Raw genomic sequence first — 25,826 nt, 5'->3', positions numbered from 1 at the left:
GTAAGCAAAGACTTAGCTCTAGGATCCGATGACGACTGAGTCCTTGTTTTTATTTTATTTGTCTCGATGGTGGTTTTTTTTAGCAATGTTAAATGGGGAGTGCTTTGTACGGTAAATGTTTATTTTTAGTAATATTGTGATTCAGAAAAGAGGGGGGGGGGCTTCTAGAATGCGTTTTGTTGTGCTTCTTAAAATTTTTTAATTATTTAAACTATCATGAACAATGCGACAAACGTTCCCGTGAAACTTTGACATTTTTGGAATATATGAACAATAAGTTATCGTTTCGCTTTGGCAACCATCCTGGTCGGCTTCAAAAATTAATTTAATTTCGAAATATTTATTTATGAGAATCAATTAATAATAGATAAATCGGTATTCTCATCATCTGTAATTGCGTAAATCCAGATTGGCTCAGTCGAATTAGGCCGTTGTCCATGAATGAGCCCGATTTCAATATGTTTCTGTAGATACTCGATCATCTTGTTAGCAATGAATCGATTAAGCTTGTGGACTTCTGGACTATTCGCATATTCATCCAACTGAAAGACATGGTAGAATCGTCAAAATTGTAGATGTACCATTTAAATTTGGAAGGCGAGTAGATACAGAGAAATATTCCTCAGCATTCTAGTAAATAGTATTTCATACCGTCATCCACATGCATTCCGAGACTTCCCGGTCACATTTTTTTATTTCCAATGTTTCAGGTACCATTCTAGCGACCATGTAAATATCACTGCAGCCAAATGCATAATTATGAGCATGGCGGAATGCAACTAACGATTTGAATCTAGCTTTGATTCCCGTTTCTTCAATGAGCTCTCTTTGTGCAGCTTCAGGAATACTTTCACCTTAAAATTAACGAGCGGATCATATTTACATGATAAAGTTGTGAATTCATCACGTAAAATGACAATTGCAAACGATAGGGCAAATCACCTGGTTCTACGTAGCCCCCAGGTAGTTTCCAGCGATTAACTGGAAGACTCGTGTGCTTTTCCTTGATGACAAGCACCTCATTTGTCTCCTCGTTCACCACAAAGGCGCCCACCCCCAAATTCGTATGGGCATAAGGTGGAACTGCTGCATCTGATGATAGACATCGATACAAGGTAACGTAATTTTCCTTAGCATGGTGAAAGTAAAATCCCTCGTTCACCAAGTGGGGAATCCAGGAGGAATCTGAACGATCTACTTTGAACCAAACAGTTCTTTTATTTTCGTTTGTCCATTTCGGTAGAGAGGCTGCAAAAAAAGAAGAAAGTAGTTTCAAAAAACGTATCACATGAGAAAATTTTATTTTAGTGATGAGGTTTTTCGTTCGAGAACAAAAACAACCGATTAAAGGAGAATTTGAACAGATCTCCCAGTCATCAAGCAGTGACATCTATTCAGCTAGGATATTACCGCATGCGCACCAGGTCCAACAATAACCTACACCGATGTGAATGTCCACACAGTTGTTAATCAGTACTCACCTCTCAGCCTTGAACCAAATTTTTCAGCTCGACAGGGCTCCTTCCTCGAGTCAACATGTATTCCAGCGTGATGATCTGCTTTTCCCACAAAACACTCACCAGGTTCATCCATCTTTCTCACTTCTTCTCTACTCCTGCAAGCTTTGGTGACACTGGACAGCTGCCTAGCAATCCCGCGACGAAAGACCGCGGCCATGCTCTACTTAATGCATTCCATGCATTCCCCCCCATCAACAACTACGATATCAAATCACGCAATGTTCATACCCACCAACAAATGGAATCAATTGAAAAACCGATAATTTTCATTCTACTATTTTTTTGAATTTTTTTCCGATTCACAGATAAGAGTCGAGGCGTAAAATGCACTTTGTACTTCTTCCTCTAGCGTTTGCTCATAACAACTCAGATTATCCAGATGTGAAACCTTTGGCCTTCGGCTAATTGCAGGCGGAAAAATATGACAAAAATTACAACAAAATATGAGCAATCACCTACACAGAGAGATGAAATGTACTAAAAATTACGTAAAGTTCCATAGCTACGAATCGCGAAGGGGGGTCCGATAAAAATTACGGAGTGTTCGTCTTAAGTGCGAAACGGTCCACAAAAATTACGTAATTCACTGCGTATTACTTACGGAGTGTTTCATATTTTTGACTGGACATTTCGTAATTTTTATCCCTCGCGAAAAATTTTCTCCAGGTACAAATCGTATTTTAGAAACCTACTCGAAATATGAGCTCCAAATCTGATAGGACCCAATGTTATGTTCTTCACCACTTGGAAGTTGAGTTCGATCCTCTGTTGTCATAATTCAATCAATTTCATCAGAGCTCAAGATGCAGTCTTTTTGGCTCCAATATTCACTGGGATTCTCGTAATATTTTGTTCTAGATTTATTGCGCCACAATGCCTGACACAAACGGCAGTAGTGCTTCGACTCAGATCCAAAATATCCGTGTTCATTCAGAACCTTCCAGTGCCTCCTCCAAGCATGATATTTCTCATATTTCTCATAATGCTCATCAATGTACCTCAAATAATTGACTAAATCCTCCGGTGAATCGAAATCTTCAACATGAATGTACGACTGAGGAGGCAGTAGCCTCTCACAGTCCCTCTTCGGTGCCCCCATGATCACTGGTACAGAAAATTTGGAGTATGCATTCCAGAATACTTTCTCGGTTAAGTATTCTCTGCAGTTTGAATTCTCAAACGCTAAATAAAACTTATAATTATTTAACACAGAACAATCTTGATTGAAATGACCTGGACAGGCAGTTCTGTTGCCTCCTAAACATGCGCCGAAGATATGCAACTTTTGTTCAGATATTTTAAAGTGATTTAAAAGGATCTGAATATATTTCCATCGATTACTTGCCCGAGTTCTTGCGCAATTGCTGCCCATTACAGCGACTAATTCATGTTTTTTAGGAATTCCTGGGAGATAATCAGGCATTTCCTGAAGTTGGTGGGTCCTATTAGCTTCGGAAAATGCCAAGTTCTCGACTGTGCGACCATAGGGAACCCAGACATCACTGTCGGATCGATAGGTCATTGACCAGTTGAATAATCCGTTGTATGCAAGGTAGAACGTCGTGTGCATTGGAGATTCATCTGTTAGGAAGACCCATATTTGATTTGGATTTCGGTTTTTCTGTGACCATCTCGAAATCGTTGTGGCATCTCTCTTTGTCATCCTTTGCAAATGAAACAATACCGCGTCTGCTTTATCTGAATCTTTGTCGCTGTATGTAAGCTCGCAGGATGTAACAGGGCAATTCTTCCACGGTGAATATCTTCAAAAATAGTTAGTATTCATAGCTTTGAAGTTGAAAAAGCAAATTCGAACATAAGATCGAGTCTTTACAGGAATAGTTTTCACCTTTTCAAGGGATTGAAACGATGGATATGACGATTTTCCAGTGTTAAACCATACTTCCACACCAATATAAGTTTTTTCGCAGGTGTATTTTGATGTTCTTCTGGAGTTTTCATGTTTTCACCTGAATTTGGCACCTCAACTTTCCCCTAATGATGGCATAAAAAGTAGATATAGCTTGATCTAAATTACAGAAATATTAGTATATAAGTTTTGCGAAACTCCTCAAAAAAATGAAATAATGAATTTATTCAGTGTATCATGTAAAAATAAAATCTCATTGACGTGTGAAATCTGTATTAGGTTAGAAACATTTAGTATTACTTACAAAATGGGCGTTTCCACTTCCAGTAAATGCATTTGAAAAAAGAAATCCCATCGAGAGAATGCCGATAGAAATTAAAATTAATAAAATATATTGATATGATCTAGTTTCACGTGTGCTACACATTTGTTAATGACAATGACAAGGTCCACTGGATGGGGCCATTATCGCCAATCCGTTTGATCGATATTATTGACTCTTCTTTTTAGCTCTCAGATAACTCCAGCACATCAAGAATATAAAATAGCTCAAGAGTAATTTCGAAGTACCGCTCGGGGAAGGAATAGTCAAGGTAAAACTGTTCAGCTGGTGAGCAGTTTCCAGTTTCCATGGTTACCACTAGAAAATTGTTGACAGTGTTTCACAGTAGATAAAATCCGCCTGATGTCCAGGATTTAATTATGTTTCAAAATTCAATGGGCTGATACAGGTGGTATGATGCCGGGTAATAACAACAAACGAAGCTCTTCAAAAAAATCTCAAATGACAAAGGGTTACAAAAAGGGAAGTATATCTTCTCTACAAGCACCTACCTCAACCACATCGGCTAATATTATTGGTTCTGTTGGAGAAGACCCCGAGGGTCCGAAGCATCGGATTATCGATGAGACTGGTGAGGAAGAGAGCTCCGACGATGAACTCGAGTCTGGAAGTGATGATGAAGCTAATTATGTCAAGGAGGAATCGCCAGAAGTTCCTTCGGAGTTCTGGCATCTTCAGAAGCTGATCAAGTATACGAAGGCTGGAAATCAAACAGCCACTACAGTTGCCCTATGCTTGTTGAAGAATTATGAGCTGGAGAGTAAGGTAATTGATGAGGAATCATGGAGAGTGACTATTGTTGTGAAACAAGTAAAAAAAATGCAAATCATAGAGAGATAGTCATTTCTTTGGAGAACTGAGTTAAATTAAAAAATCACTAAAAATATGTCTCCTATAATTTGTGGATTAAGATTAGAACGTTTCTGATTGCAAAGCAGTTACTGTGCGGTTAATTTTCACGATCATTATTCAAATTGATCCTTTCCTAGCCAATTCAACGAGCGATTCGAGAGATGGGTGGTCTGGAAGTTCTGGTGAATCTGCTGGAAACCAAAGACGTCAAATGCCAATTAGGTTCACTCGCAGTATTAGCGCAAATGGGAAATTGTTTTGACACTCGTCGTTATCTCATCGATCTCGGTATAGTTTCCCCACTAATCGAGATGCTGAAGCATCCTGCGAGAGACGTAAGGATTCTCGCTGCGGAGACGATGGCCAGTGTCGCGATGATGCGAAAAGCGAGGAAACAGATTCGTGTCCGGAATGGTATTGCGTTGATCGTAAGTTTCCTCCAACATGTCTGTTTACCAGGAATTATTGAAAAAGTAACGTTATCATTTCAAGTTGGATGCAATGGATGTGCCTGACGGTGTGCTGCGTCGTAATACCGAGCAGTTGAATGAAAGCGAACGACAGCATGTTGCAGTTGCAATAGCATGCGCCAAAGTCCTGGATGCCTTGAGCAGTAGCCCAAAAATTAAGGAAGAACTGCGTAAACATGGAGTTGTTTTTTTTATGAGTAGATTTCTACAATCAACGCATATTGAGCTCGTTGTTCCTATTATGGGAGCTGTTCAACAATGTGCAGATCTGGTCTGTAGAACTCTAAACTCATTTTTTTTCCTTAAAAAAAAATTAATTTCATGATTCTTTCGAGGTTCAAACTTGTACTCATTCCGTATTCCCTTCTGGAGTTCTGAATACTTGAAATCTCGTATTGAGTAGATCGTCAAATTGTTCTTCGTCTTGGGTTATTCCCTCCTATTTGAATCAGATTATGCTAATTTGCTAAATTATTGACGTTCGTCTGAGGAGCAGATCGACTCAGTGACACTGATTGGTACAATACTCTCAATGTCACTGAGACATTCCAATTATTATCTCCCCATTCATTTCCAGAAAGTATTCCGTTTAGCATTCGAACAAATGGGAATAATCTCAGATATTGTTCGTCACCTTCGCATCGGTGAGTCAATAACAAATGGTAAACCCTCCCACGAACCCCATCCCCCAAAAATCAACCATGACAACGGAACTGCTGAAGAAGAACATCCACCAGAAGACAAGAACGCCCTCAAAGCTCAGAGAGATCGAATTAAATTAGAAGAGAACTGTGCTTTGGCAATTTTTAAATGTGCCTCCAATAAATTAACCCGAGATATGGTGAGGCAAGCTGGAGGATTGGACCCACTCTGTCGTCTCGTGCAAAATGAACAGGTGCGTTCAAATAAAAGATTACTAGCTGCTGTCACTGGAGCCATTTGGAAATGTGCGATTAGTCCAGAGAATGTATCGAGATTCAATCAAAATGGATTAGTTGCATCACTGGTACCGCTGCTTGAAGAAAATGAGGATGAAGAAGTTCTAGCACACGTTGTTGGAGCGTTAGCCGAGTGCTGCGTTGATCCTGCAAATAGAGCAGTTTTAAGAATCAATAATGGCCTTCCTAAATTGGTAAATGCCAATTTTCTATAAAAAATGGTATTTCTGTCTATTTAATCATTGACATACTTACAAGCGAGTATAGATATGCCAATGATTTCAATTTTATAATGTTTTTCCTTCGTGTTCAATCGCCACCTCATTATTTAACAGCTGTTTGAATGATCAATTAGATTAAACTATTGAGTTGTACATACGAGCCTCTCCTGGAGAACCTACCCTTGGTAATAAAAGAATGCGCAGAAGATGAGCAATGTATGGATGTAATAAATGACCCATCACATTCTCTGGATGGTGTGCGATTAGTCTGGTCCTTGCTGAAGCATCCCAGCAACGTAGTCAAACGGAATGCCTGTTGGGCTCTAGTTCCTTGCATAAAACGCGCTAAGGATTCACCGGAGATGGTGCGAGCCTTCGTCGGAGGCCTCGAACTAACTGTTACGTTATTGGAAACTGATGACAATGAAGTACTTGCCGCTGTCTGTGCTGCTATTGCTGAGATAGCAGTGGATCCTGAGAATCTGGGAATTCTCACTGATCATGGGGTTGTGGAAAAGCTTGCGAGCCTCGTCAATACCGTAATTATTACGCAATGATAATATCTCAGTAAATTTGATTTGATTAAATTCTCGAAGGAATGTTTATAGAAAAAAAATGGCTGGATATTATTAATTATAAGAGGATTGACAGAAGTCTTGTTCAATGTTGAGCTATAATAATTTTATTTTTCCTTCTATAATAAAAAAATAATCTATCATGCGTAGAGTTTTAATGATTCTATTAAAATAATTCTAAAATCATATTTACAGGAAGACGAACATTTAAGGGCTTACCTCACCCTGGCAATAGCCTTTTGCTGTGAATGGGGTCGAAATAATTACGAATTTGGACGTTTAAATGCAGTTGCACCTCTAGTCAATTACGCGAATAGTAAAAATAAAGATGTGCTCAAGGGTGTTTGCATTGCTTTCTACCATTTGAGTAAGGAACCACTAAATTGTGTTACAATGCACACTTGCGGAGTTATAAAGGTAAGGGTTTGAGTTATACGTTGTGGAAAAAATTAGGGATAAAAATGGCTGGTAAATTGGCTAATGATTGTAGATAAATAGTTAATACGAATGAAGCAGACTAATTCTGAGCCAATCGTATAATGTTTCAGCATGTATTACGTCTCGTTGGATCTGAAGATCCTGAAGTACAGATCGCGGCAGCTACGACTATCAGAAATATCAGGAAATTGGCCCTCATATCTGAAAAAATGCAATTCGACGAAGGGTACGTGTACTTTTGTCATAAAGCAGAGGTGAATATCCCTCGCGAATAATTTATTAATTCTTTCGAATCTTTACAGAAATACACTTGAAGAAATGAAGTATCCTACTTGAGATTAAAAATATATGTAGGAAAAAGCCTAAATAAATTATCAATATCAGAACTGCATTCCGCAGAAACGAGTTGTACTCAATGCGTTTAACTAAACTAATGAGAGATTAATTGTCACTTATACGCGATTCTTCATTTCCGTGGAATTATCAAATTCGTTAATCTCTTCCTAAATGTCCATCTGATAGTAAAATACAAACCTGCAAAATAAATCACCAGAATCAGAATTACGTCCCATCGAAATGGTTTGCACTCATGATTTATCACGCTGAATTATGTCTTCATATTCTGGTGAAAAAGACTGTCTTTACGTCTATCCGCGTCCGTTTAATTCTCACATACATAAGCATCTCCGACACTTTCAAACTACTTGCGAGAATCTTGAAATATTCTGTTCATCCAAACAATTTTTTCTCCTCAAGATAATGCGAAGATCATTTCGAGAATCAATCAGTCAATTGAACATCCTTAGAGGAAATATTGTTATAAAAAACTAAAAGCTTGAAATTTGATTTCAATCACCGCAATATCGAATTAACTTCGTAAAATTACTTGTTACAAATTTGAATTAAAAAAGGCGCCGGTCCCAGTGGCGTCACCATGGCTGAGGTTGGCGCGTGCGCATAGTTATCACGGTTTGAACATCACTGCAACTGCAGAAGGAAACTTTATGACTTGCAACATAACCTTGACCCATCAAAACTCAACGGTCGCTGGACTTGTCTACCGGTGTGGTTTTTATTCATCCGGCTAAAGTCACTATCACTTACTCATACTCTTATCACACGTAATCAATCACTTGAAAAAATAAGGAAATTTTTTAAAACATGGCTCGAATAATGGCGACAAAAGAAACAGTGGAAAAGGCGCTGAGAGACGAGAGTAAACCCTGGACTAAATTTTTCGCTATGGCAGAGGCTAAAACAGGTGTTGATAGGCTTTACATCTTAGGAGGTATGTAGTAATAAGTTATGTCATCATTTTGTTGGTTTCTGCGTTCAATATCAACGATCAGAGATGTTGTAAATGTGGAAATGATTGTTTGATGAGGACAATTTTTGTAAAGCCTCGGTTGCACTTCTGGCACTGTACCTGGTGTTTGGACTCGGTCAACAACTTGTTTGCAATATCATTGGATTTTTCTACCCTGCTTATTGCTCAATGAAAGCATTGGAGACACCGAAGAAGGAGGATGATACTAAATGGTTAACTTACTGGGTTGTCTTCGCTGTATTTACGATTATTGAATTCTTCTCAGATTTCATCGTTGGGTGGTTCCCACTCTATTGGCTGTGCAAGGTAACATATGCCATTACCACGTTTCTAAGTACTATTTTCGGCTTCGTATAGCTCATTAACTTCTAATTAACAATAGTTATTTATGAATCAATGAATTTTTCCTGCAGTGCATTTTCTATGTCTGGCTGATGGCTCCAGTCGATTACAACGGATCCCTTATTATATATCAACGTTTTATCAGACCAAAATTCATGCAATACCAGCCACAGGTTGACAACATCATGACAAGTGCCCGTGATGCTGGTGAGTTTAATGGTGTTTTATCATTTTTATTTTTTAAACGAACTTGTACAAATACAATAATTCAAACTGTTAAATTTATCCTTCCGGGAGTGGCTCCGGAATGAAGAAGTCCACAATATCGATTAATGAAACTTTCCTGAAAAAAGATCTGACAGACTTTCTATGTTTTATCCTTTTAAAAATATTTGTGACATATGTAAAAAATTTATTAATCATTATTTTTTTTACAGCAATGAAAGCAGCTGCGGACGTCTTATCGCATGAGAAAAATAATTAATAAATAATTAAAGAACAATAAGTGAATAGGTTGCCATTTTTTCCATTAAAAATGTGACTGCAAATTTTTTAAAGCCAACCTTAATCAAGGGCTCTACCGTGTTCATCAATGTGAGAAAAATTATTAACAAGCTCGCACAATTTGCCCTTCTCAATTTTTAAATATTTTTCTTCAATAAATTATTACAACCAAATTAAAAAAAATTAATGAACAGAAATGAACAGAATATAGATATGTCAATTCACGCAGGATTCGAGGGGAGACCCATCGACCAAGAATCAATCAGTCCTAGGTCATGTTTGCCAGCACCTAAACTCATGATGAGACCAGAGAGATCGCCCCGGTGGCCACGTCCTCGCATTGCATGCACAATTTTAGCGATACTAGATAACATTGAGAAGAATGAAAGATTGTAAATTAATTATGTTATAATTCATCACAAAAATTGTACAATCGTTGATGTAAAAGAATATGCCTTACTTCGCCCATTCCTCCTGGATAGCAATAAATTGTGCTCGTAATACATTGTGCTCGAGTTTCTCATTGTGAATATATTTTTCGAGTTTACTGACGAGTGTTGGTAATTTTTGGGGTAATTTACCGGCCCATCTCAGAATTAAAGATTGCTGGTGGGAGTTTTTGAGCTCTTCGGGGATTATGTCGAGCCTGCAGATGTGGGGAGACGGAACTGGAACTGCTACGAGAGTATTAACACCTGTCGATGAATAACAACTTGATAATTCAATTGAGATAATTCAGTAGAAGTAGTGTCGAGTTTCAATTATCGTAACTAGCTGTATAGAGAGAATATTCTCGATTTCTTGGAAAAATCCTTTGATTTTCTTTATTTGTAAATTTGTCAATTCTATCGCTTTCTCGGAGTGAACGCTGAAAAATTAATTATATTGGAATTCAAAAAAAGGATCATGAAAGAGAGTGAATGAGAGTACACTTTTAATTCTTCAATTAATTTGCCAATCATATGTTCTTTTTTGAAAAATGTTTTTCAATATTTTTCTCTGAACTTCCGAATATTTCTAACATAGAAGAAATCGTCTCTATGGAGCTATTTAACCCACTACTGAAATTTAGCCAACAATTTTTTACCCAGGAAATTGCATTCATTGATGCCTTTATATTCGTCTGCGTCGACTTGGATTCTCCTGCAAGACCTTGGAACCAGAGAGCTCAAAGCATAAAGAAGTTCTCGTGCTTGGTTATTTGGGCCTCTCACAACTACCTGAATTCCAGTGAGGCATGCAAACAGAAGTTGTTTAAAGTGTTCTCTCGATATTTGCTGTGAAATTTCGCGTAGAATAGTAGTAGCAAATTTTTTCTTTGAGATTTCAGAAAATTCGGGATTTTCAGTAAAATCTTGGTATCTAATCAGAAATCCCGACAATGGACTGTCCAGTGTTGCTGAGGACTCAACGAAGTGTCGAGCACCTGCACTTAAGATCCAAACCAGCCACATGTGGATTCTAAATCAAGAAATATATCCGGTTTAATCAGGCACTGGAATTTATGGTTCTGTGAAGTATGCATTCACTGTGAAGCAGTCTCATTATCTCGTATCATTATTGGCTTGTGATACCGAAATATGATATTTCATTTCCATGCTTTTGATTATTTAATTTTTTGTCAGTATAATAAATAATTATTTATAATTGGAATGAGACTACTACGAGAAAATAAATTTTATGTTAAAATTGCAAAGCAGAATCACCTAACGAAAATATGTTCCTCATTAGTGATTTCTGGCAATCCCCTCGGCATGCCTCTGGCAGTTTCTCGATTAGCATGTAGTCCCCCACTTGCTGAAGATAGTCTGGCAGCTCTTTGAGGATTAGCATTCTCGTCAGTAGCATACTGCTTCTCGGCAAAGTCCTGCAGCTCTTTAATGACTTGCCGAAGATTATCCACAAAAAAAGGCCACATATTGAGCAAAAATTGTTTATCTTTCATAAAAATAATGAAACTGCATGATCTTCGTATACCTCTCGCCTGGAAGAAATTCATTCAATTGTATTTCCATTTGATGTTGAAATTTGAGAGGAGAAGAGGAACCAAACTACATTTTCAGGTTATTCCATAAATAATGTAAGAGCAGCGAAAAGAAGAATTATGAAAAATAAAAACCAGTCTGTTATAAGTGCATAATGAACCACTTGTTCGCATACACAAGTAACATCATGTTATTGGTGTTACTTGACCAGATTATTGTTCCAGATGGGAGTGATGGCAGAGAGATTATGCGATTATTTTTGCACCGATTGCGTTAAGTTCAAGATCGTGTACAGATGTTAAGTGCGTAAAACATCATTTTACCTAATAGGCCTGAACGTTAAACACCTGTGCGTAAGGCAAGCACTTTACGAACGTAAACCGTCCCAAGTGAACATCTGGGGCAGGGATCATATGAAAGTAATTCATTTACAAGAAATCTTTACCTGGGCATCTTTCAGAGTAAAGGCATGACTAAGGACATGACCTCGTGTATCATCGCCAAAATAACAAACTCCATTTTTTCCTAGATGAAGCTCGCAGCTCAAACTTCTAAATAAGTGAAAATAAATCATTAACATCAACGATTGAATGAAGACCTCTTACTGAACTGATGTTGTCATTTTCTCCCTGTTGCTCTTCATTCTGTCTTTAAAAACTTCATCCGAATTTTCCAAACATCATCCAAATACCTGATACAAGCATGTGCAAGTAGATTAGTAACCTCCTCAGTCAGTGGCTCCTTGGCAGATACAAACGACGTTCTGTTTTCATGATCATTGCTCAAGTACTTGACATTCCCCAGGCCCTCACATCCCTCACACTCTTTCCTCTGACCTCCAGTACTTGTCAACCTTCTTGTATTAGCTTCTTGTAGAACCTCTCTGGGTCCGTAAAACTTCAATTTTCTAGTGTTGTTATCATCTTTGTCGTAAGTTTTGTAAGTCTGCGTTGTAAAGACGACCCTCGGTCCATGCACCTCACAAAAAGTGCACATCCCAATAACTGCGTTCATTTTTACGGTATTTTCTACGTTTTTTTCTCATTGAGACGATCTATTTTTCATTTCTCGAGATCTAATTGAGTGATATATTATGGAAAAATCTATCCAATTGAAAGAGCAAAGGTCATTGTTAACAATAAATCAAAAGGCTTTTTCATACCTAACCTATAAACAAAACTACACCTTCAGCTCATTCCCCCCACCCTATCGTTTGCAAATGACTACGGATTATTATGATAGGATAATGACATTTACATTCAGGGAAAAAATTAGCCAATCAAATAATTTAGATTAAAATGCGCAAAGTCATTTTACAGATTCAAAAAAACATAGGCAGACATTTTCTTTTCCTGCGTACAAAGATATATTTATATTGAAATAACAACTGGGGAACTCTTTATTTGACTTTTTGAGTATCTAACCGAATGGAACTCCATGAATTAGTGATAAATTGACATCTCTTGCTGTTTTATAGTAAATATATTGCACTAAGTATGGACTACAATGATGAACGGTTTTTCATTCGAACGTTTCAAATCAATCGCAAACAATTCTCCTCACGTGGTGAGTTTATTTTTCTTTTTATCGACATTTCTGCTCGATGCTCTCAACGATATAACAACAATCTTAAAAATATTCAGTCTACAAAGATATACTAAAAAAATTTGTTTTTCGATTTTCTTGTTTTCATAACGGCATGGTTTTTACAGACTTGAGGTCTATTGAATTTGATAAGTACTTTTTTTTATTATATATGGTGGCTAATTGAAACCATTTAGCATTTTAAATCGATAATCTTCCAACAATAAGTTCGTATAAAACAGGAGATATTTCGGTAAAGAGAAGATTCGGAGACAAACTTCAGGGCGTTTCCTATATATAGGCCATGACATTTTTCACAAAAATTTCTCGCATTCTTATTCACATCACCAAGGATATTTGCAAAATTATTCAGTTATTTAAAAAACGATTGGTTTTAAGAATAGTTATCAAAAGACGTTTCTTCCATTTGTAGGATTGCTCCTCAAGTAATTTTTTACAGATTATTTTATAACTGCAATCACCAGATGTAATTCGATTCGATTCATTCATCGTATTGATATCGTCAACATAACACAAGAAATAATAATGATTACTCATTTACTAACAATACAGCAACGGATGTAATCTTACAATTATTCAAATATATATATATAAAAAAATCTCTCGTTTGTGCTATCATGTGACTGAAGCACACATCAATTACATATTCACTATCGTTTTTCATTAATAGTCTGGTAAAAAAAAACAATTGTTCTTTTGGTGTCCTTTTCTAGTTCAAAAAAACAGGACGAAGACTTTTTGAGTTTCTATGGCTCTTCCTGTTGTTTAGCTTTCACAGAGACTTTGTGATGTTATTGAACAATCTTTTACCCCACCAAGACTCGAGGTCGAACGGTTTAAAGTCTGCGAAAATCACAATAGATAACTTTTAATAAATTCTGTAGTAACTTTTCATCGTCTTTTTTACGCAATGACGAATGAGTAATTCTTACCTTGGAGAATACCGTTAGGCTCACCGTCGTTGTAATATAGACTAGAGGGGCCCTCCACCTCGTGAGGTTGCTCTGCTATCTCTTTCCTACCGCGATTACCATCCACTTGGCTCCATGCTGATGAAAAAATATTGATGAAGGTTCATTCGAAATTGAAAGATTGAAATTGGGGAATTGAAAATTATTCCACATATGGCTGTAGCACTATCAAGTTGGAAATAAAGGTCTAACAACACATCTATGAGAAATTAGCTCGGAGCTCAGTCGTGAAACGGAGAAGAGAATTTAGAGAATTTTACTAACAAAAATTAACCATGCAGAAGAGATGTGGAGTGACAAAACTACAAATTTTAGGTCAAATTTTGCAAAAATGAGTCGAATCGGAGTATGACCCGTTGAGTGTTGAATTAAAAAAATAATAATTATTATGGGAGAAATATGTCAACTAATCAGTTTCAATATTTGAGTATTGAAAAATCATTTCAACTTACATTCATATACAAATTTAATAAGCTCCTCATGCTGAGGCGTGATAACCTCCTGTATCCTTTGTTGCCTCGTGGAGCACAATTTCGATCTGCCATTCACATTGAATACAGGTTTTGGTGCTTGTCTATGATAAGAATCATATATTCAATCAAATCACCCCTCAAAACTTCGTAATTAATTCTCCAGAACGAAAAAACGTTGAAAATTTGAGGTTATGGTAATGAAAAGTTCCAAAAACTCACCGGGAAATTTCATCATCGTTGATTTCTTCTTCAACAGGATCAGCCTTTCTCGTTAAATCTCTCAATGTCTCGAGTCTCTCCAAATTCTGATTAATTCCTGCAACAAATTAGGAAAAATGATCCGAATCACAGTGCTGCAATCATTAATTCATCGTCAACTGGACTTTACCATTTTCTTTTATTTAATTTTTTCTCAATTTACCTCTTCGAGTTTTGGCGACAATTTTACTTGGACCTTTCGACACTGTATACATGATTTTTATGAAACACCAGAATATATAATAAACAATCAAAGAATTCTTCGAAAATAACTGTTTATACTAGAGCGTGAAAATTTGAGTTTTTCTGACGCAAGCGTAAAACACACGATTGATAAGGTTCTAGAATCGTAGGGATCCTATGGTCTTGTTCTCTATCCAGTGCATGTAGTAGTAAGTATATGTGAAGCTTGATTTGGCCCGCATGTCCATTAAGAAAAACCTTGTTTCCCACGGTGCAAAGTCTAATATACTGCCCCAGACCTCAAAATTCTTACTTTTTTTTTCCTTTCGCACTCCTACCACTTTTTTGCTCCCTTATATAACGTTTACCTTTTCGAAATTCTTCGCCCTCAGAGTCTAATAATAGATTCAAAACTGTGGGGGATAGGATCGTAAACATAGCTAATCACTATATCACTATCTAAGCAATAAATTAACGACAAAACATCGTTTTCTTGTATTCAATATAATACTATTTTATTTTTCTACAATAATTTTTCATTTTACCATGTTTTTCAACAATTTTTGAATACGAATTAATTAATCAAAATGTTACAATGATTTTGAAACATACTCCACGTGACATAAACTCTGTAGCGAAATTGTAAAAGGTGGTAAGTTAAAAATTCAAATTTCGAACGTGAATTATTTTGCCAACATCTCAAAGTCCAGTGAATTTCAACTTGTAAAACCTTGGAAATAGATTTCTTGAAATCTCGTTCAGAATCCGCAGGTTCAGATATATTTGCAGAATACACCATCAAGTACATGGTGAATTTTACTATCATTTACCCTTTTACCACTTCATTACTGAGATATATACTATGCATTGGTATAAGTGGACTGAGTTATATAAAAAGTAGTCCAACAGACTCTTTTATATACAATTCATTAATGATAGCAGTTACACTTAAAAACAATGCTCTTTCTTTTTTATTTTAACTAGCCACTAAATTTTCAGGTGTTACCCCTGTTTGCAGGATTTTTTAAAATGTAAGTGTAAAGTTTCCATTCTCTTCGATCATTCATAGTGATGACATTGTAGAGAAGTCATAATTTAAGATCGATCGATTCATGATTAAACTAATTTCTTCTTGATAGTGTTTCTCGTAATTTAATTTGGTTTTTAGTCATAGGGCGCGTTACCATAAACTTGATAAGTACGTAAAAGCAGAAAGCAACAATTTATCATTTCTTCTTTTTTCTATCTCTCAAAATATATAAATAATATTTTGTTTAAAAAACTCGTAACAATACTCAATAGACACATAAATAAAATTGTGTTGTTTAGAGGGCAAATAATGATTTGTCTTGATCTTTGTTAATTTGTCGTTGAATATTTGTATTTCCAGTTGTTGTTGTACTTGGAGCAGTTGTGACTGTTGGTAAATTTGGCAACGCGTCAGCGGCTGCTGCGCGTTCCGCCAAAAATCTCTCAAATTCTGAAGATGTCAAGGATTCTTGATCCCCAGTGTGTTCTTTGGCTGTCTGTGAATGCACAACCAAATAACAATCATTGACTTACGGTTTTTTTCTTGAGATAGACGGCACTGTTCTTTATGGTTCGAGGGGGAACCGAAATAAACTCTCAATGATTAATCGTGAATGTAAAAAAAACAGTGAATGTGTGAGAAAGTGGGAAGGAAAGAGCGTCCAGAGACAATAATAAAAGGACTCTTGATTCGCTTTCGGCCAGTCCTTTTTCTCAAAGCATATGATAATTGGAATTTCACAAATTATTTTGTGAATATCCTAAAGATTAATAATTTGAGATGGAAATGGCAAAGAAATAATTTCTATATGAACGAAAAAAGATATTTCAGTTCGCACATGTTGATTCTATTGATTTGCTCTATAATCGTTAAGTGCACTGTCGACTACATGACTTTTGATTCTCTGACCACTTCATTATCTAAATGGGCACAACATAACAGTGAATGACTTGCAGATTTTTCAGTGGAGATAAATCAATTGTTCTGTGTGGATGGAAAGAAACGAGAATAAACATGTAATGAAAAATGATTAGAGTCAACCAAAGTCGAATAAAAAAATCATAATTGACGATACTCACTGTATTATCGAGCCACGCTGCCATTTCTGTGAACTCTGACTCTCGACTTGGCTATATATATTTTTTTGTTCGTTGTGAAATTAAAAAAAAAACAAATAATGAATAAATCAACAAAACAGAAAAGCAAATACAGCAGATTGACAAGGAAGTGAGAAAATTTTATAGAACAGATCAGTTCTTCAAATCTGTTGAATATGGTGTAAGTCGATAAGACCTACTCTTCGTGAAAAATGCAAAGGTATTTTTGTTCGGCATTCTACCGAAGTAAAATATATTGCCTGATGAACGTTCTCATATTTAAAGTATAACGTTCCACCATTCTCAACGGCTATATTAGGGGAAAGTGAGGTAAAATTGACCGAGACTTTTTCTTACAAGAGATGATAAAAGCTCGTTCTTCAGTTGATTAGATGATTCTCCATCGAGTTCGGCTTATTGACAGGTCAATGTCCTTAACACATTAATTTTACCTCACTCACTCCTTTTGCTGATACTAAGTAAAAATAACAAGAATATTTGTCCCTTGCAAGAAGCAAAAATGACATGTATTAACAGGTGAAAGCAATAACGATATCACAGTGATAGTGGTTATGAAAGTATGAACGTTTGGAATCATTGAGTTATTAATTCTTGACGTACCAGAACAGTCCTGACTCCGGTGGGAGCAGCAACATCAGAATCGACAGAATTCGAGGCTCCAGATGCCCCGAGGTTTAAATTGCGGTTCTTCAATGCTGTGCTTATACTACTATCCAATTCCTCCATGTTATCTTCGTATCTACTTCCACTGAAACAATAAAAACATATATAACCGACTTTCCATTTTTAGGAGTTAAGCTTTTTTACATGGAAAATTCACCGTCAATCACCAATAATAAAGACGTATGAGAAAGGTAGGTAAGTTACCTGTTCTTCGTTGTTTCATACGTTGCGTTACGCGACTGGGCGAACATGTCAAATTCGTCATTATCAGGATGATCTTTGTCCTTTGTTTTAGTCCTCGTGTCGTCACCTTTAATTTCTATTGAACATTGTAAAAAAAATTAACATCAAGAAAAATGTTGGTTGACGGGTTTATGAATATAACGGGAGCACGTAGTCCCAAATAATGTCATTATCATTTTATTATTCTCTGTTCTTAGTTAAATGTAGTAATAATTTGAAGAACGAATGGATTTGCAACAAACGCGTTGACTTCACTCTTTTCTCCGAAACTTTTCACGGTGAGTCATTCCAACGATAATATCCCAAATAATTTCATGCATGATTTGGCAATTTGGCGATTCTTGAATCACTAATATTCATGGAATTAATTTTTGTTGACCTACCCAATTCTGACATTTGCTTATCAAGCCCAGCTGCGGTTTCGCCGTCCCCTAAATCGATAAGTGATGGCTCCGAGCGTTTTCCTGTCATCTCAGTACCCACTGGTGGATGTCCAATGGCCTGGGCCAAAATTACACTAGCCGGAGGTATAGCTTTATTCTTTGTGAATCTTGAATATCTCAAGAACAAATTATTAAGCTCGTCGTTGATGCGAAGTAGCTCAGCAGTCATTTCATCATCGACAAGTTTTCCAACGAGTTCCACAACTCTTTCCTGCATGGCTCGACATGTAGAGTATAGTTGGTGGAGTAAATCGAGATCGGCCTGCTCTGGCTGTTGATTGTTCTGACACTGCTCAGTCAAGTGTTGAATCATCTCAGCTAGAACTCGCATGTTTCCTTGTACAACTTCAAGTTCGCTTCGGAGTTTAGCAATGTGCTGATCTTGGAGACGAATTGGAGATGTCACTGGGGGCTGTGCTGTGGGCGGAATGGGAATTGCTGCTGAGTCGGTAGCAGAGGCTGGACGCTCTTGGGATAGAGGACCAGCTGGTGTTACTTCTGGAACACTCTATATAAATTTTGGAGTAGAGAAATTAAATAAACTTCTTTGCAAATTCAGGAATGATCCACAATTTGTTTAGAGTTCATCACAAACACTAGGGAATAAACAATAATAAAATTTCTCTCACCCTCTCGGGCGTGAGTATAGGCGCCATGGCATCCAAATCAGTCATGGGAAATTGAATTCCCTTGGCTTTCAACTCCTGATAAACTTGCACCACTCCCTGCGTATGGGGTTGATGGCGGAATGCATCGGCCCATGTCTGTATCAAGCTCAATACTTTTTCCTGCACTGCAGTGGGCGGCTCGTTCTTTGGTCCAATGAGTTTCACCAAATCCCCAGCGAATTCCCGTGAACACGCCAACGTATGGAAACGTTTACCACAGTTTTTAACACATGTTTCCAGCACCTGAAATAAATCCGTACAGCAAAAATGTGTGACAATCATAAGTACTGAACACTCATAATCAATTTTTTTCCCTAGAAAAACTTTCTAACATGCATTTATATTTAACGAATAGAATGAAATGAATCCACCCATGACATGCAACGATTTATCTTTCGTTATGAATATTAACGAGACAATAATTGAAGAAAAGAGTGACTCAGTAGATGCTCACAGTGAGTGTATACATGACAATGGTGTAATTTTTCCCAGCTGCTTGAGTTAATCTTCGTTTTATCGCTTTTATTGCATCTCTTGGTCCATCTTCGGTTTCGTTTATTATATCACATATTTCCATATTGAGAGCCCAATTTTCACTCGGTAAACTGCCATCGGTAGCTTGTTCTTCAAAAAAAAATTCAATGAATGAGAAACAAAATAAAATTGATTTTCCGCAGAGTCAAGTTGATTTTTCCACAGAAACGAATGGTTTATGAAATTATTATAGTGGACTTACCAATTCTCTGACCCACAGGAGTCGAAAATGGATTGACATTAACTCCGAAGAACGACATAGTTGCAATAAATTGCTCGATTCGTTCTCGGGAAGAAAGTTCTTAGACCCCCAACGTTGCCCCTGCGATAATCACGGTAATGGTGTTAGTGAAAATGAAAGAAACACCTTGCACACTGGATCATATGACTGTGGTCTACAACGACGGCGTTATGACCCCCGTATCTTCAATAATACTGGAACACACCTGCCTATAATCTTCGTGATAATGTTAAACGTCAAACGTATCCGGGTAAATCATTCCCTATACTGTTATTTTTTTTTTATTTATTCGGCACTTGCGGTTGTCCGTGATTTTTTTACGCAGTTATGGTGAATGCGGAGGTTGTAGGACAAGGGTGTGCTGAGTGAGTCACGATTGCAGTGGAGTAAGGAACAACAATGGAAAAAAACAGGCAATTATTTGACAGGTTTTAATCAAATGAACATAAAGTTGCAATAATACGGTAGGGGCCAATCTAATAACTTCCAGTAGATGGTATTGTTACACATTTGGAGGATACGATTGGCTGAGTTTGGTATTTTACGAGGATCGTTATTGGCCGGCATCGGCTCTAGACGCCGGAGATTTCAGCATATTCGGGGGTTATCGTGATTGGTCGGTACCGAACCAATAGAGGCTGATGTAATTTTTTTCTTCCTGCTTGTGAACGACGTATTTGTATAACTGTATGACGTATGGATTGTCAATGCAAGAATTAAAAATCAGTTACCGCAAAATGCGATTTATTAGAATTTTGAGTTTCTAGTTTCTTCTTCTTTACTCCCACTTCAATGGAGTGGAATTGCTCCCCAGTCCAATTTATCAATCGACGGTGGCGCTTTTCACCGTTGGGGTTAGTACTAACCTGACCATCAGCCTCGGCTTTAGTCTATGTGCTTTAAAATTTCAGTTTCAAATTATTCGAAATTTTCCGCCCTTTGATCAGTTGGGAAAGAAAACTTTCTACGTTGCCGACCTCATTTGCCGTAAAAATTCAAATTGAAAAAAAAATTTTGAGTTCCCGGAGCCCTAGAATACTCGGAAATCGTCTCACGACACCGTTTTTCCTCCGCTATATTATTTCCAAAGATGTGGAGGAAAAACGGTGTCATCCCAAATTCGGGCCCATTTTGCTCTAGCGGGCCTAGGAGCCGAGAAAAACGCGAAAAACGAAAAAATCGATTTTAGAATATGCCCGCAGCAATTTGGATATTTTTTACACATTTGGATTGCTTTTACACCTGTCAGTCAACCATCGAAGCCGCATGAATCTGCTGTACAAATAACATCGAATATGCATAATGTTATGCGTTTTTTTCCAATTGACAAAATTTATGATTGAAAATCATTGACAATATGGCATATGTTGAACTGTAAAATATACTTGAATATCCTGAATAAAAATATGGAATTCAATAAATTCATTTCATTCCTGATTTTATTAGCCGTTGTTCACATGAACCATTCCAATCATAATTATTTAACATATCAAAAACAGAGCACTGAACTCATTTTGATTATGAATGACAATTCCGCTATATGACTGATCCAGAACAATCAATAATTTTATTATTTAGAGTACATCGTTCACGTTCAATTTATCATGGCTATAGTCAAAGGTAATCTCTGCTATAGTTCTCAAGTTCGAGTAGATAGGAGTTTGACCGATCCAATCGTGATATTGAATGATGTTGTTTAGTACTTATTGAAATTATCGAGTAAAACATTGAATTTATTGATGCATTAATTCTGATTATTAAATTATGTACATTTAGAAATCACTGCGAATCATTCTCTTAATCTTCTAATCTACGACTTTGCTTTATTAACGATCGAGACCGTTTTTCAAATAATCGTTCTCTAGCTGCTTTCATTTGCCCCTTACGGATTTTTTCCTCGGTCTGTGGTGATATCTCTGGAGATATCACTAACGTTTTTCTGATCATCACTCGGAGACGTTCTAGTGCGTCTGCTAGATTCATTTGTTGGGATCTCGTCAAGTCCGATTTTATGATAAGAAAGCCGTCTTTATTGATCCTATTTTTCTCCTGTAAAGAAATAGCTTAGTAGTTTATTATTAAACATCTGTATAAATAAAAAAAAATCGTAACTGTCCAGAAATCGCAGGAGTAAAACAAATTTATATCAAAATCTTATTACGGTGATTTCGTCAATAATTTGGAATCAAAAATTATGGACAAACTCCGACACTGAATGTGTAAATGAGGTTCACAAGAAGGATATAGAGTAGATAACCAAATATCCTTCTCCAAATTTTCAATATTTTTTAATTGGACAGTGTAAAAATATCATTGAATTCAGAAACACCTTGAAATACACGAACCTGAATTAATAATTTATCTCTAATGTTTTGGGAGATCCAGTCAGCACTTTTCACTTCGAATCTTAAATCGACTTTAGTGTTGACAGTATTAACGTGTTGTCCTCCAGGACCACTACTACGACAGTACGAAACGGTCAGCTTGTCCATAGGTATGAACCCAGTAAATTCGGCTTTTGGATCCTCATTTTTCTGCAAAAAGAATCCAACAAAATATTTTTAATCCATGAGTGTCGCTATTTTCTTGTCAAGAAAATCGATTGGGCATTTTCATATTGGCGATAGAAAGGTATGAAATAGATGAAATACTCACAAATTCTGGATGGTACAGCTTAATATTACTATTTGGATACAAATTCTCGAGGGCGAAGGCACTTTTGAAGGAATATTCCCGTTGAGAAATACTGAATCCATGAGCTGTAATGTCTCTTCGTAAAATATGAGAGATTCTACCCAGCATATTCATTATGAGGAAACTTAACTGTTCAATTGTCAATTATACAATATCAGGAGCAGAAATAAATATTGAATCTATGTATTTATTTTTATTTTGGAAGTTTGAGCACTTCAAACCTGCAGAGCTGAGCAGAGGACCAAGTCTGTGCCCATAACCTCTAAAACCTAAGCATCGCAGAGTGAACATAACCTTGTAGAGTACAGTGCAATCGGCGCTACGAACGGTCTTGGAGGTACTTTCATAAGTCCCTTTAATTAACCAATTAAATGCTTGTTATAAATTTCTAAAGATTTAATAATCCTTGGGATTAAAAAATTAGTTAACATCACTTGAAGCATTCAGTTAAAAATAAAAGTCACGTATTTATTGATTGTTAGATTGTGGTTCTGCCAGTTTTGCCGCAACTTTCAGATAAATTTTCCGAAATGACTACTCATTTCCGACACAACTGTACAAATTATTAGAAAAATTAATGCTTTAGGTTTTTCGAGATTGCATTGAGAGAAGATGTCAGGAGAATCAGGAGATTCTGAAAAAAAGCAATGGACAGAGGTCGAACGTCTGGAGTTAGCAGCAAAGCTGGATGCTGAATTAGAGGGCTACATAAGTAATTTGGAGAAGAAATCATACGATGAAGGTTGGCCAGAGGATCGGTGGCAAGAAGAAATGGAGAAACATCCATTTTTCATGAAGAAGGCCCCTGAACCTGGCGATGAGGTCTCACCCTTGATAGAGGGTCTCCAACAGCTTAAGTATTCAGAGGATGAAAATACACCTGAAGGTTTGGTTCTTTGATTTTACTAAATAATTGCGATTCTGAGGGGTTAATAGCCGAATAAACGAAGAATAGAAATTCACGGATTAGTGGCTGCTTAAATAAATAAGAGGAAAAGGGAAGAAGGGACGGGGTGAAAATATACTTTATTTCTTATCTGTTCGTCGGCAATATAAACATATACTCCCAATTTTTTTTCAATGTCACCATAGTTCACATAATTAACTGAACTAACTATAAAATCATTAAACTGCAAAAATGAAGTTTCTTGAATGATTATGTCGGATATTTGGTGATCTCACTATCGATATTCTCTTATTATATCAACAGAATTAGCAGCTAATTACAAAGAAGATGGAAACTTCAATTACAAACACAGAAATTATCGTCTTGCAATTCTAAGTTACACGGAGGGAATAAAAACTAAATGTGAAGATGACAGTCTGAGAGCTCAATTGTACAATAATCGAGCAGCTTCCCACTTCATGCTGAAGAATTATCGATCATGTTTGAATGATTGCAAAATGGCCTTGAGGTACCAGCCAAACTATCCTAAAGCTTTGAGTAGGGCGGCATTGTGCTGCTATCGTACGAAAAAATTTGATGACTGTATTGACCTCTGTAATATTTACATTACCGAGCACGAGTCCAACAGTGAAATCTCTAAAATGCTTAATAACGCAAATCTGGAAAAGGTAAATATCAATAATATTTTCAATTAATTAGGTCTAATTTGTTTGAATGCTTGGAATTTCTTAATTTTGTTGTGAGGAGTATAAACACACACTTTCTCAATTATTTAAATAATAGAAAATGTCTTTTAAAAAATATGAAAGGCAGAAAATATAAAGAAAAATCTCCCAGGTAGTCCCTTTCAAGATATCATAAATATTAGATCCTCGATAAAAATATTTTTTTTCCCTACACTCTATTGCGATTAATTGGAGCTCATTGATATTTTTCTTTAAATAATGGCAATAGAAGAAACAACAAAGGGAAATCCGATTGAGGGAAATGAAGGAGAAAAAAGAAGAGAAAGAGGAAGACAGATTGATCGCGGCGATTGAGTTGAGAAATATCAACATAGAACTCTCAAATGGAAATAAATCATATGAATTGAAGGATTTGGAGCCTCAGATTCCCCAATTAGCACAACATAGAGTAAGACTGGATAAAGAAGAACGATTGATCTGGCCCGTTATGATTCTTTATCCCGAATATATGCAGACAGATTTCATTCAGAGTTTCCATGAAGATACGCCGTAAGTATTTTGGAAGAATTTATCGCCGTTTCTCAGAAATTTCTATGAAAATAAATTAAGGAGACTCTTACTGCACTTTTGTTTATTGATTATCTTGTACAGTGCCATAATTTCTTTACTGACAAATTTTAGAATCCCCATCTCTCCCACCGTTCGACTTGCCTGCCATTAATTTTTTCATTGGACGAAATTCGTGCCTGACAAATGCTAATTAAATGATTTTTTTTCTGCATTTCTTATTTAGATTTATGGATCATCTGGAAGACCTTTTTGAAGTTTCACCACCTTGGGATAGTACAGAACGTTACATTGTTCCGAACTTGAGTGTATATTTCGAAGGAATCAACAAAGCATCTGTTCATAAAGTCGATATCAGTCAAACGCTGGGCACAATCATCCAACAAAAACAGTGAGTTTTCTATCATAATAATGATATGAATAGTTTTCTTAGCTGAAAGGAGTAAAAGCAAAACGGTTGAGATGACAATATTGCATAAAAATAACAAGAAGTTAATATTTTTCGCATGTGGAGGATTCTTTCGCATTGGGAAAATTTTTTTCTTCATCATTCTAAATGATTTTTTTGTTTATTGATTATCCAATTTTTTGGTTGTCCACAAGTTCATCGGGGACTCTTAATAATTATCGAATTTGTAAATCATGATGTCTTTCGACAGATTCATTCTGAGAGGCGGGACTCCATCATTTATTGTACTGATAGCCGCCAGTGACGCTGAGAAACGATTTTTAGATAACTACAAAGTATCAAGAAGCTTATGAACCCTGTGCTATGAAAAATAAATGCAACAATTGCATATGTCGATTCCCAATCATACAAAATAAATTTATATCTTATGTCATTCAACTTCCAACCACCGAACAATCGTCACTCCATCTTATAACCCATAATTTCCTGGCTACTTCCAGCACTTCACCAACGTCGGGAAAAAACACCTTTCAATCCTCGGGCGCGAACTGCTCTTTCCCATATATGATTTTGTTTTCTGGTCAGATGCACCGGAAAAATTTCTGACAGCTTAGCACTAAAGTCTAATCTTAAATCATATTGATACAATTCAAGATATTTCATTCCTCGCAATCCTGCAAAAAAAAGAGAGGTAGAGTGAAAAGGTAATCAACCATCCATTTTCCAAAACCTTCTTCAAATGAAATTC

General features: G+C 36.6%; 9 protein-coding genes across 14 annotated transcripts; 3 read left to right on the top strand and 6 right to left on the bottom strand.

The window, feature by feature from the left end:
- Positions 1–174: 174 nt before the first annotated feature.
- On the bottom strand, positions 175–1,847 carry LOC135163942 (uncharacterized). The gene is made up of 4 exons (XM_064123851.1): positions 1,482–1,847; positions 943–1,248; positions 652–854; positions 175–542 (listed from the first exon to the last, which is right to left on the bottom strand). The coding sequence occupies exons 1-4, from the start codon at positions 1,675–1,677 to the stop codon at positions 354–356; spliced, it is 894 nt and encodes a 297-aa protein (XP_063979921.1). The 5' UTR covers positions 1,678–1,847; the 3' UTR covers positions 175–353.
- On the bottom strand, positions 1,781–3,831 carry LOC135163891 (4-galactosyl-N-acetylglucosaminide 3-alpha-L-fucosyltransferase FUT6-like). Of its 2 annotated transcripts, XM_064123790.1 has the most exons (4): positions 3,695–3,831; positions 3,370–3,515; positions 2,213–3,283; positions 1,781–1,921 (listed from the first exon to the last, which is right to left on the bottom strand). In XM_064123790.1, exons 1-3 carry the CDS (start codon positions 3,815–3,817, stop codon positions 2,299–2,301), a joined length of 1,254 nt encoding a protein of 417 aa, XP_063979860.1. In that variant the 5' UTR covers positions 3,818–3,831; the 3' UTR covers positions 1,781–1,921; positions 2,213–2,298. The 2 variants fall into 2 exon arrangements, with proteins under 2 accessions (XP_063979860.1, XP_063979869.1); XM_064123799.1 differs by lacking the exons at positions 1,781–1,921; positions 3,695–3,831 and having other exon boundaries at positions 2,296–3,283; positions 3,370–3,501.
- A 291-nt stretch (positions 3,832–4,122) lies between these two features.
- On the top strand, positions 4,123–7,941 carry LOC135163844 (armadillo repeat-containing protein gudu). The gene is made up of 8 exons (XM_064123708.1): positions 4,123–4,498; positions 4,723–5,013; positions 5,078–5,326; positions 5,633–6,187; positions 6,349–6,753; positions 6,985–7,206; positions 7,338–7,453; positions 7,530–7,941. Exons 1-8 carry the CDS (start codon positions 4,127–4,129, stop codon positions 7,561–7,563), a joined length of 2,244 nt encoding a protein of 747 aa, XP_063979778.1. The 5' UTR covers positions 4,123–4,126; the 3' UTR covers positions 7,564–7,941.
- Positions 7,942–8,244: 303 nt separating this feature from the next.
- Positions 8,245–9,905, top strand: LOC135163961 (receptor expression-enhancing protein 5-like). Its single transcript, XM_064123870.1, has 4 exons — positions 8,245–8,515; positions 8,628–8,860; positions 8,968–9,103; positions 9,334–9,905. Exons 1-4 carry the CDS (start codon positions 8,389–8,391, stop codon positions 9,378–9,380), a joined length of 543 nt encoding a protein of 180 aa, XP_063979940.1. The 5' UTR covers positions 8,245–8,388; the 3' UTR covers positions 9,381–9,905.
- On the bottom strand, positions 9,109–12,707 carry Bhd (Birt-Hogg-Dube). The gene is made up of 6 exons (XM_064123778.1): positions 12,077–12,707; positions 11,831–11,936; positions 11,107–11,384; positions 10,488–10,861; positions 9,861–10,095; positions 9,109–9,763 (listed from the first exon to the last, which is right to left on the bottom strand). Exons 1-6 carry the CDS (start codon positions 12,397–12,399, stop codon positions 9,622–9,624), a joined length of 1,458 nt encoding a protein of 485 aa, XP_063979848.1. The 5' UTR covers positions 12,400–12,707; the 3' UTR covers positions 9,109–9,621.
- Positions 12,708–12,848: 141 nt separating this feature from the next.
- On the bottom strand, positions 12,849–15,168 carry LOC135163972 (MAPK regulated corepressor interacting protein 2-like). Its single transcript, XM_064123882.1, has 5 exons — positions 14,856–15,168; positions 14,654–14,750; positions 14,414–14,535; positions 13,923–14,039; positions 12,849–13,833 (listed from the first exon to the last, which is right to left on the bottom strand). Exons 1-5 carry the CDS (start codon positions 14,905–14,907, stop codon positions 13,763–13,765), a joined length of 459 nt encoding a protein of 152 aa, XP_063979952.1. The 5' UTR covers positions 14,908–15,168; the 3' UTR covers positions 12,849–13,762.
- A 195-nt stretch (positions 15,169–15,363) lies between these two features.
- On the bottom strand, positions 15,364–19,918 carry LOC135163869 (TOM1-like protein 2). Of its 3 annotated transcripts, none has more exons than XM_064123746.1 (8): positions 19,777–19,896; positions 19,495–19,664; positions 19,002–19,283; positions 18,313–18,880; positions 17,891–18,005; positions 17,624–17,771; positions 16,985–17,035; positions 15,364–16,401 (listed from the first exon to the last, which is right to left on the bottom strand). In XM_064123746.1, the coding sequence occupies exons 1-8, from the start codon at positions 19,832–19,834 to the stop codon at positions 16,201–16,203; spliced, it is 1,593 nt and encodes a 530-aa protein (XP_063979816.1). In that variant the 5' UTR covers positions 19,835–19,896; the 3' UTR covers positions 15,364–16,200. The 3 variants fall into 3 exon arrangements, with proteins under 3 accessions (XP_063979816.1, XP_063979825.1, XP_063979834.1); XM_064123764.1 differs by lacking the exon at positions 15,364–16,401 and adding an exon at positions 16,430–16,889 and having other exon boundaries at positions 19,777–19,918; XM_064123755.1 differs by lacking the exon at positions 16,985–17,035 and having other exon boundaries at positions 19,777–19,918.
- Positions 19,919–20,089: 171 nt separating this feature from the next.
- Positions 20,090–25,516, top strand: Dpit47 (DNA polymerase interacting tpr containing protein of 47kD). Of its 3 annotated transcripts, none has more exons than XM_064123818.1 (7): positions 20,090–20,228; positions 22,715–22,846; positions 23,096–23,395; positions 23,720–24,084; positions 24,371–24,651; positions 24,896–25,060; positions 25,329–25,516. In XM_064123818.1, the coding sequence occupies exons 3-7, from the start codon at positions 23,122–23,124 to the stop codon at positions 25,429–25,431; spliced, it is 1,188 nt and encodes a 395-aa protein (XP_063979888.1). In that variant the 5' UTR covers positions 20,090–20,228; positions 22,715–22,846; positions 23,096–23,121; the 3' UTR covers positions 25,432–25,516. The 3 variants fall into 3 exon arrangements, with proteins under 3 accessions (XP_063979888.1, XP_063979880.1, XP_063979895.1); XM_064123810.1 differs by lacking the exon at positions 20,090–20,228 and adding an exon at positions 22,305–22,446; XM_064123825.1 differs by lacking the exon at positions 20,090–20,228 and having other exon boundaries at positions 22,714–22,846.
- LOC135163951 (large ribosomal subunit protein mL62) lies at positions 21,237–22,635 on the bottom strand. The gene is made up of 3 exons (XM_064123859.1): positions 22,471–22,635; positions 22,161–22,349; positions 21,237–21,864 (listed from the first exon to the last, which is right to left on the bottom strand). The coding sequence occupies exons 1-3, from the start codon at positions 22,621–22,623 to the stop codon at positions 21,613–21,615; spliced, it is 594 nt and encodes a 197-aa protein (XP_063979929.1). The 5' UTR covers positions 22,624–22,635; the 3' UTR covers positions 21,237–21,612.
- Positions 25,517–25,826: the final 310 nt, after the last annotated feature.

This window comes from Diachasmimorpha longicaudata, chromosome 1, assembly GCF_034640455.1.
Source record: "Diachasmimorpha longicaudata isolate KC_UGA_2023 chromosome 1, iyDiaLong2, whole genome shotgun sequence".
NCBI lineage: Eukaryota > Metazoa > Arthropoda > Insecta > Hymenoptera > Braconidae > Diachasmimorpha > Diachasmimorpha longicaudata.
This window is presented reverse-complemented; position numbering and strand designations above follow the sequence as displayed.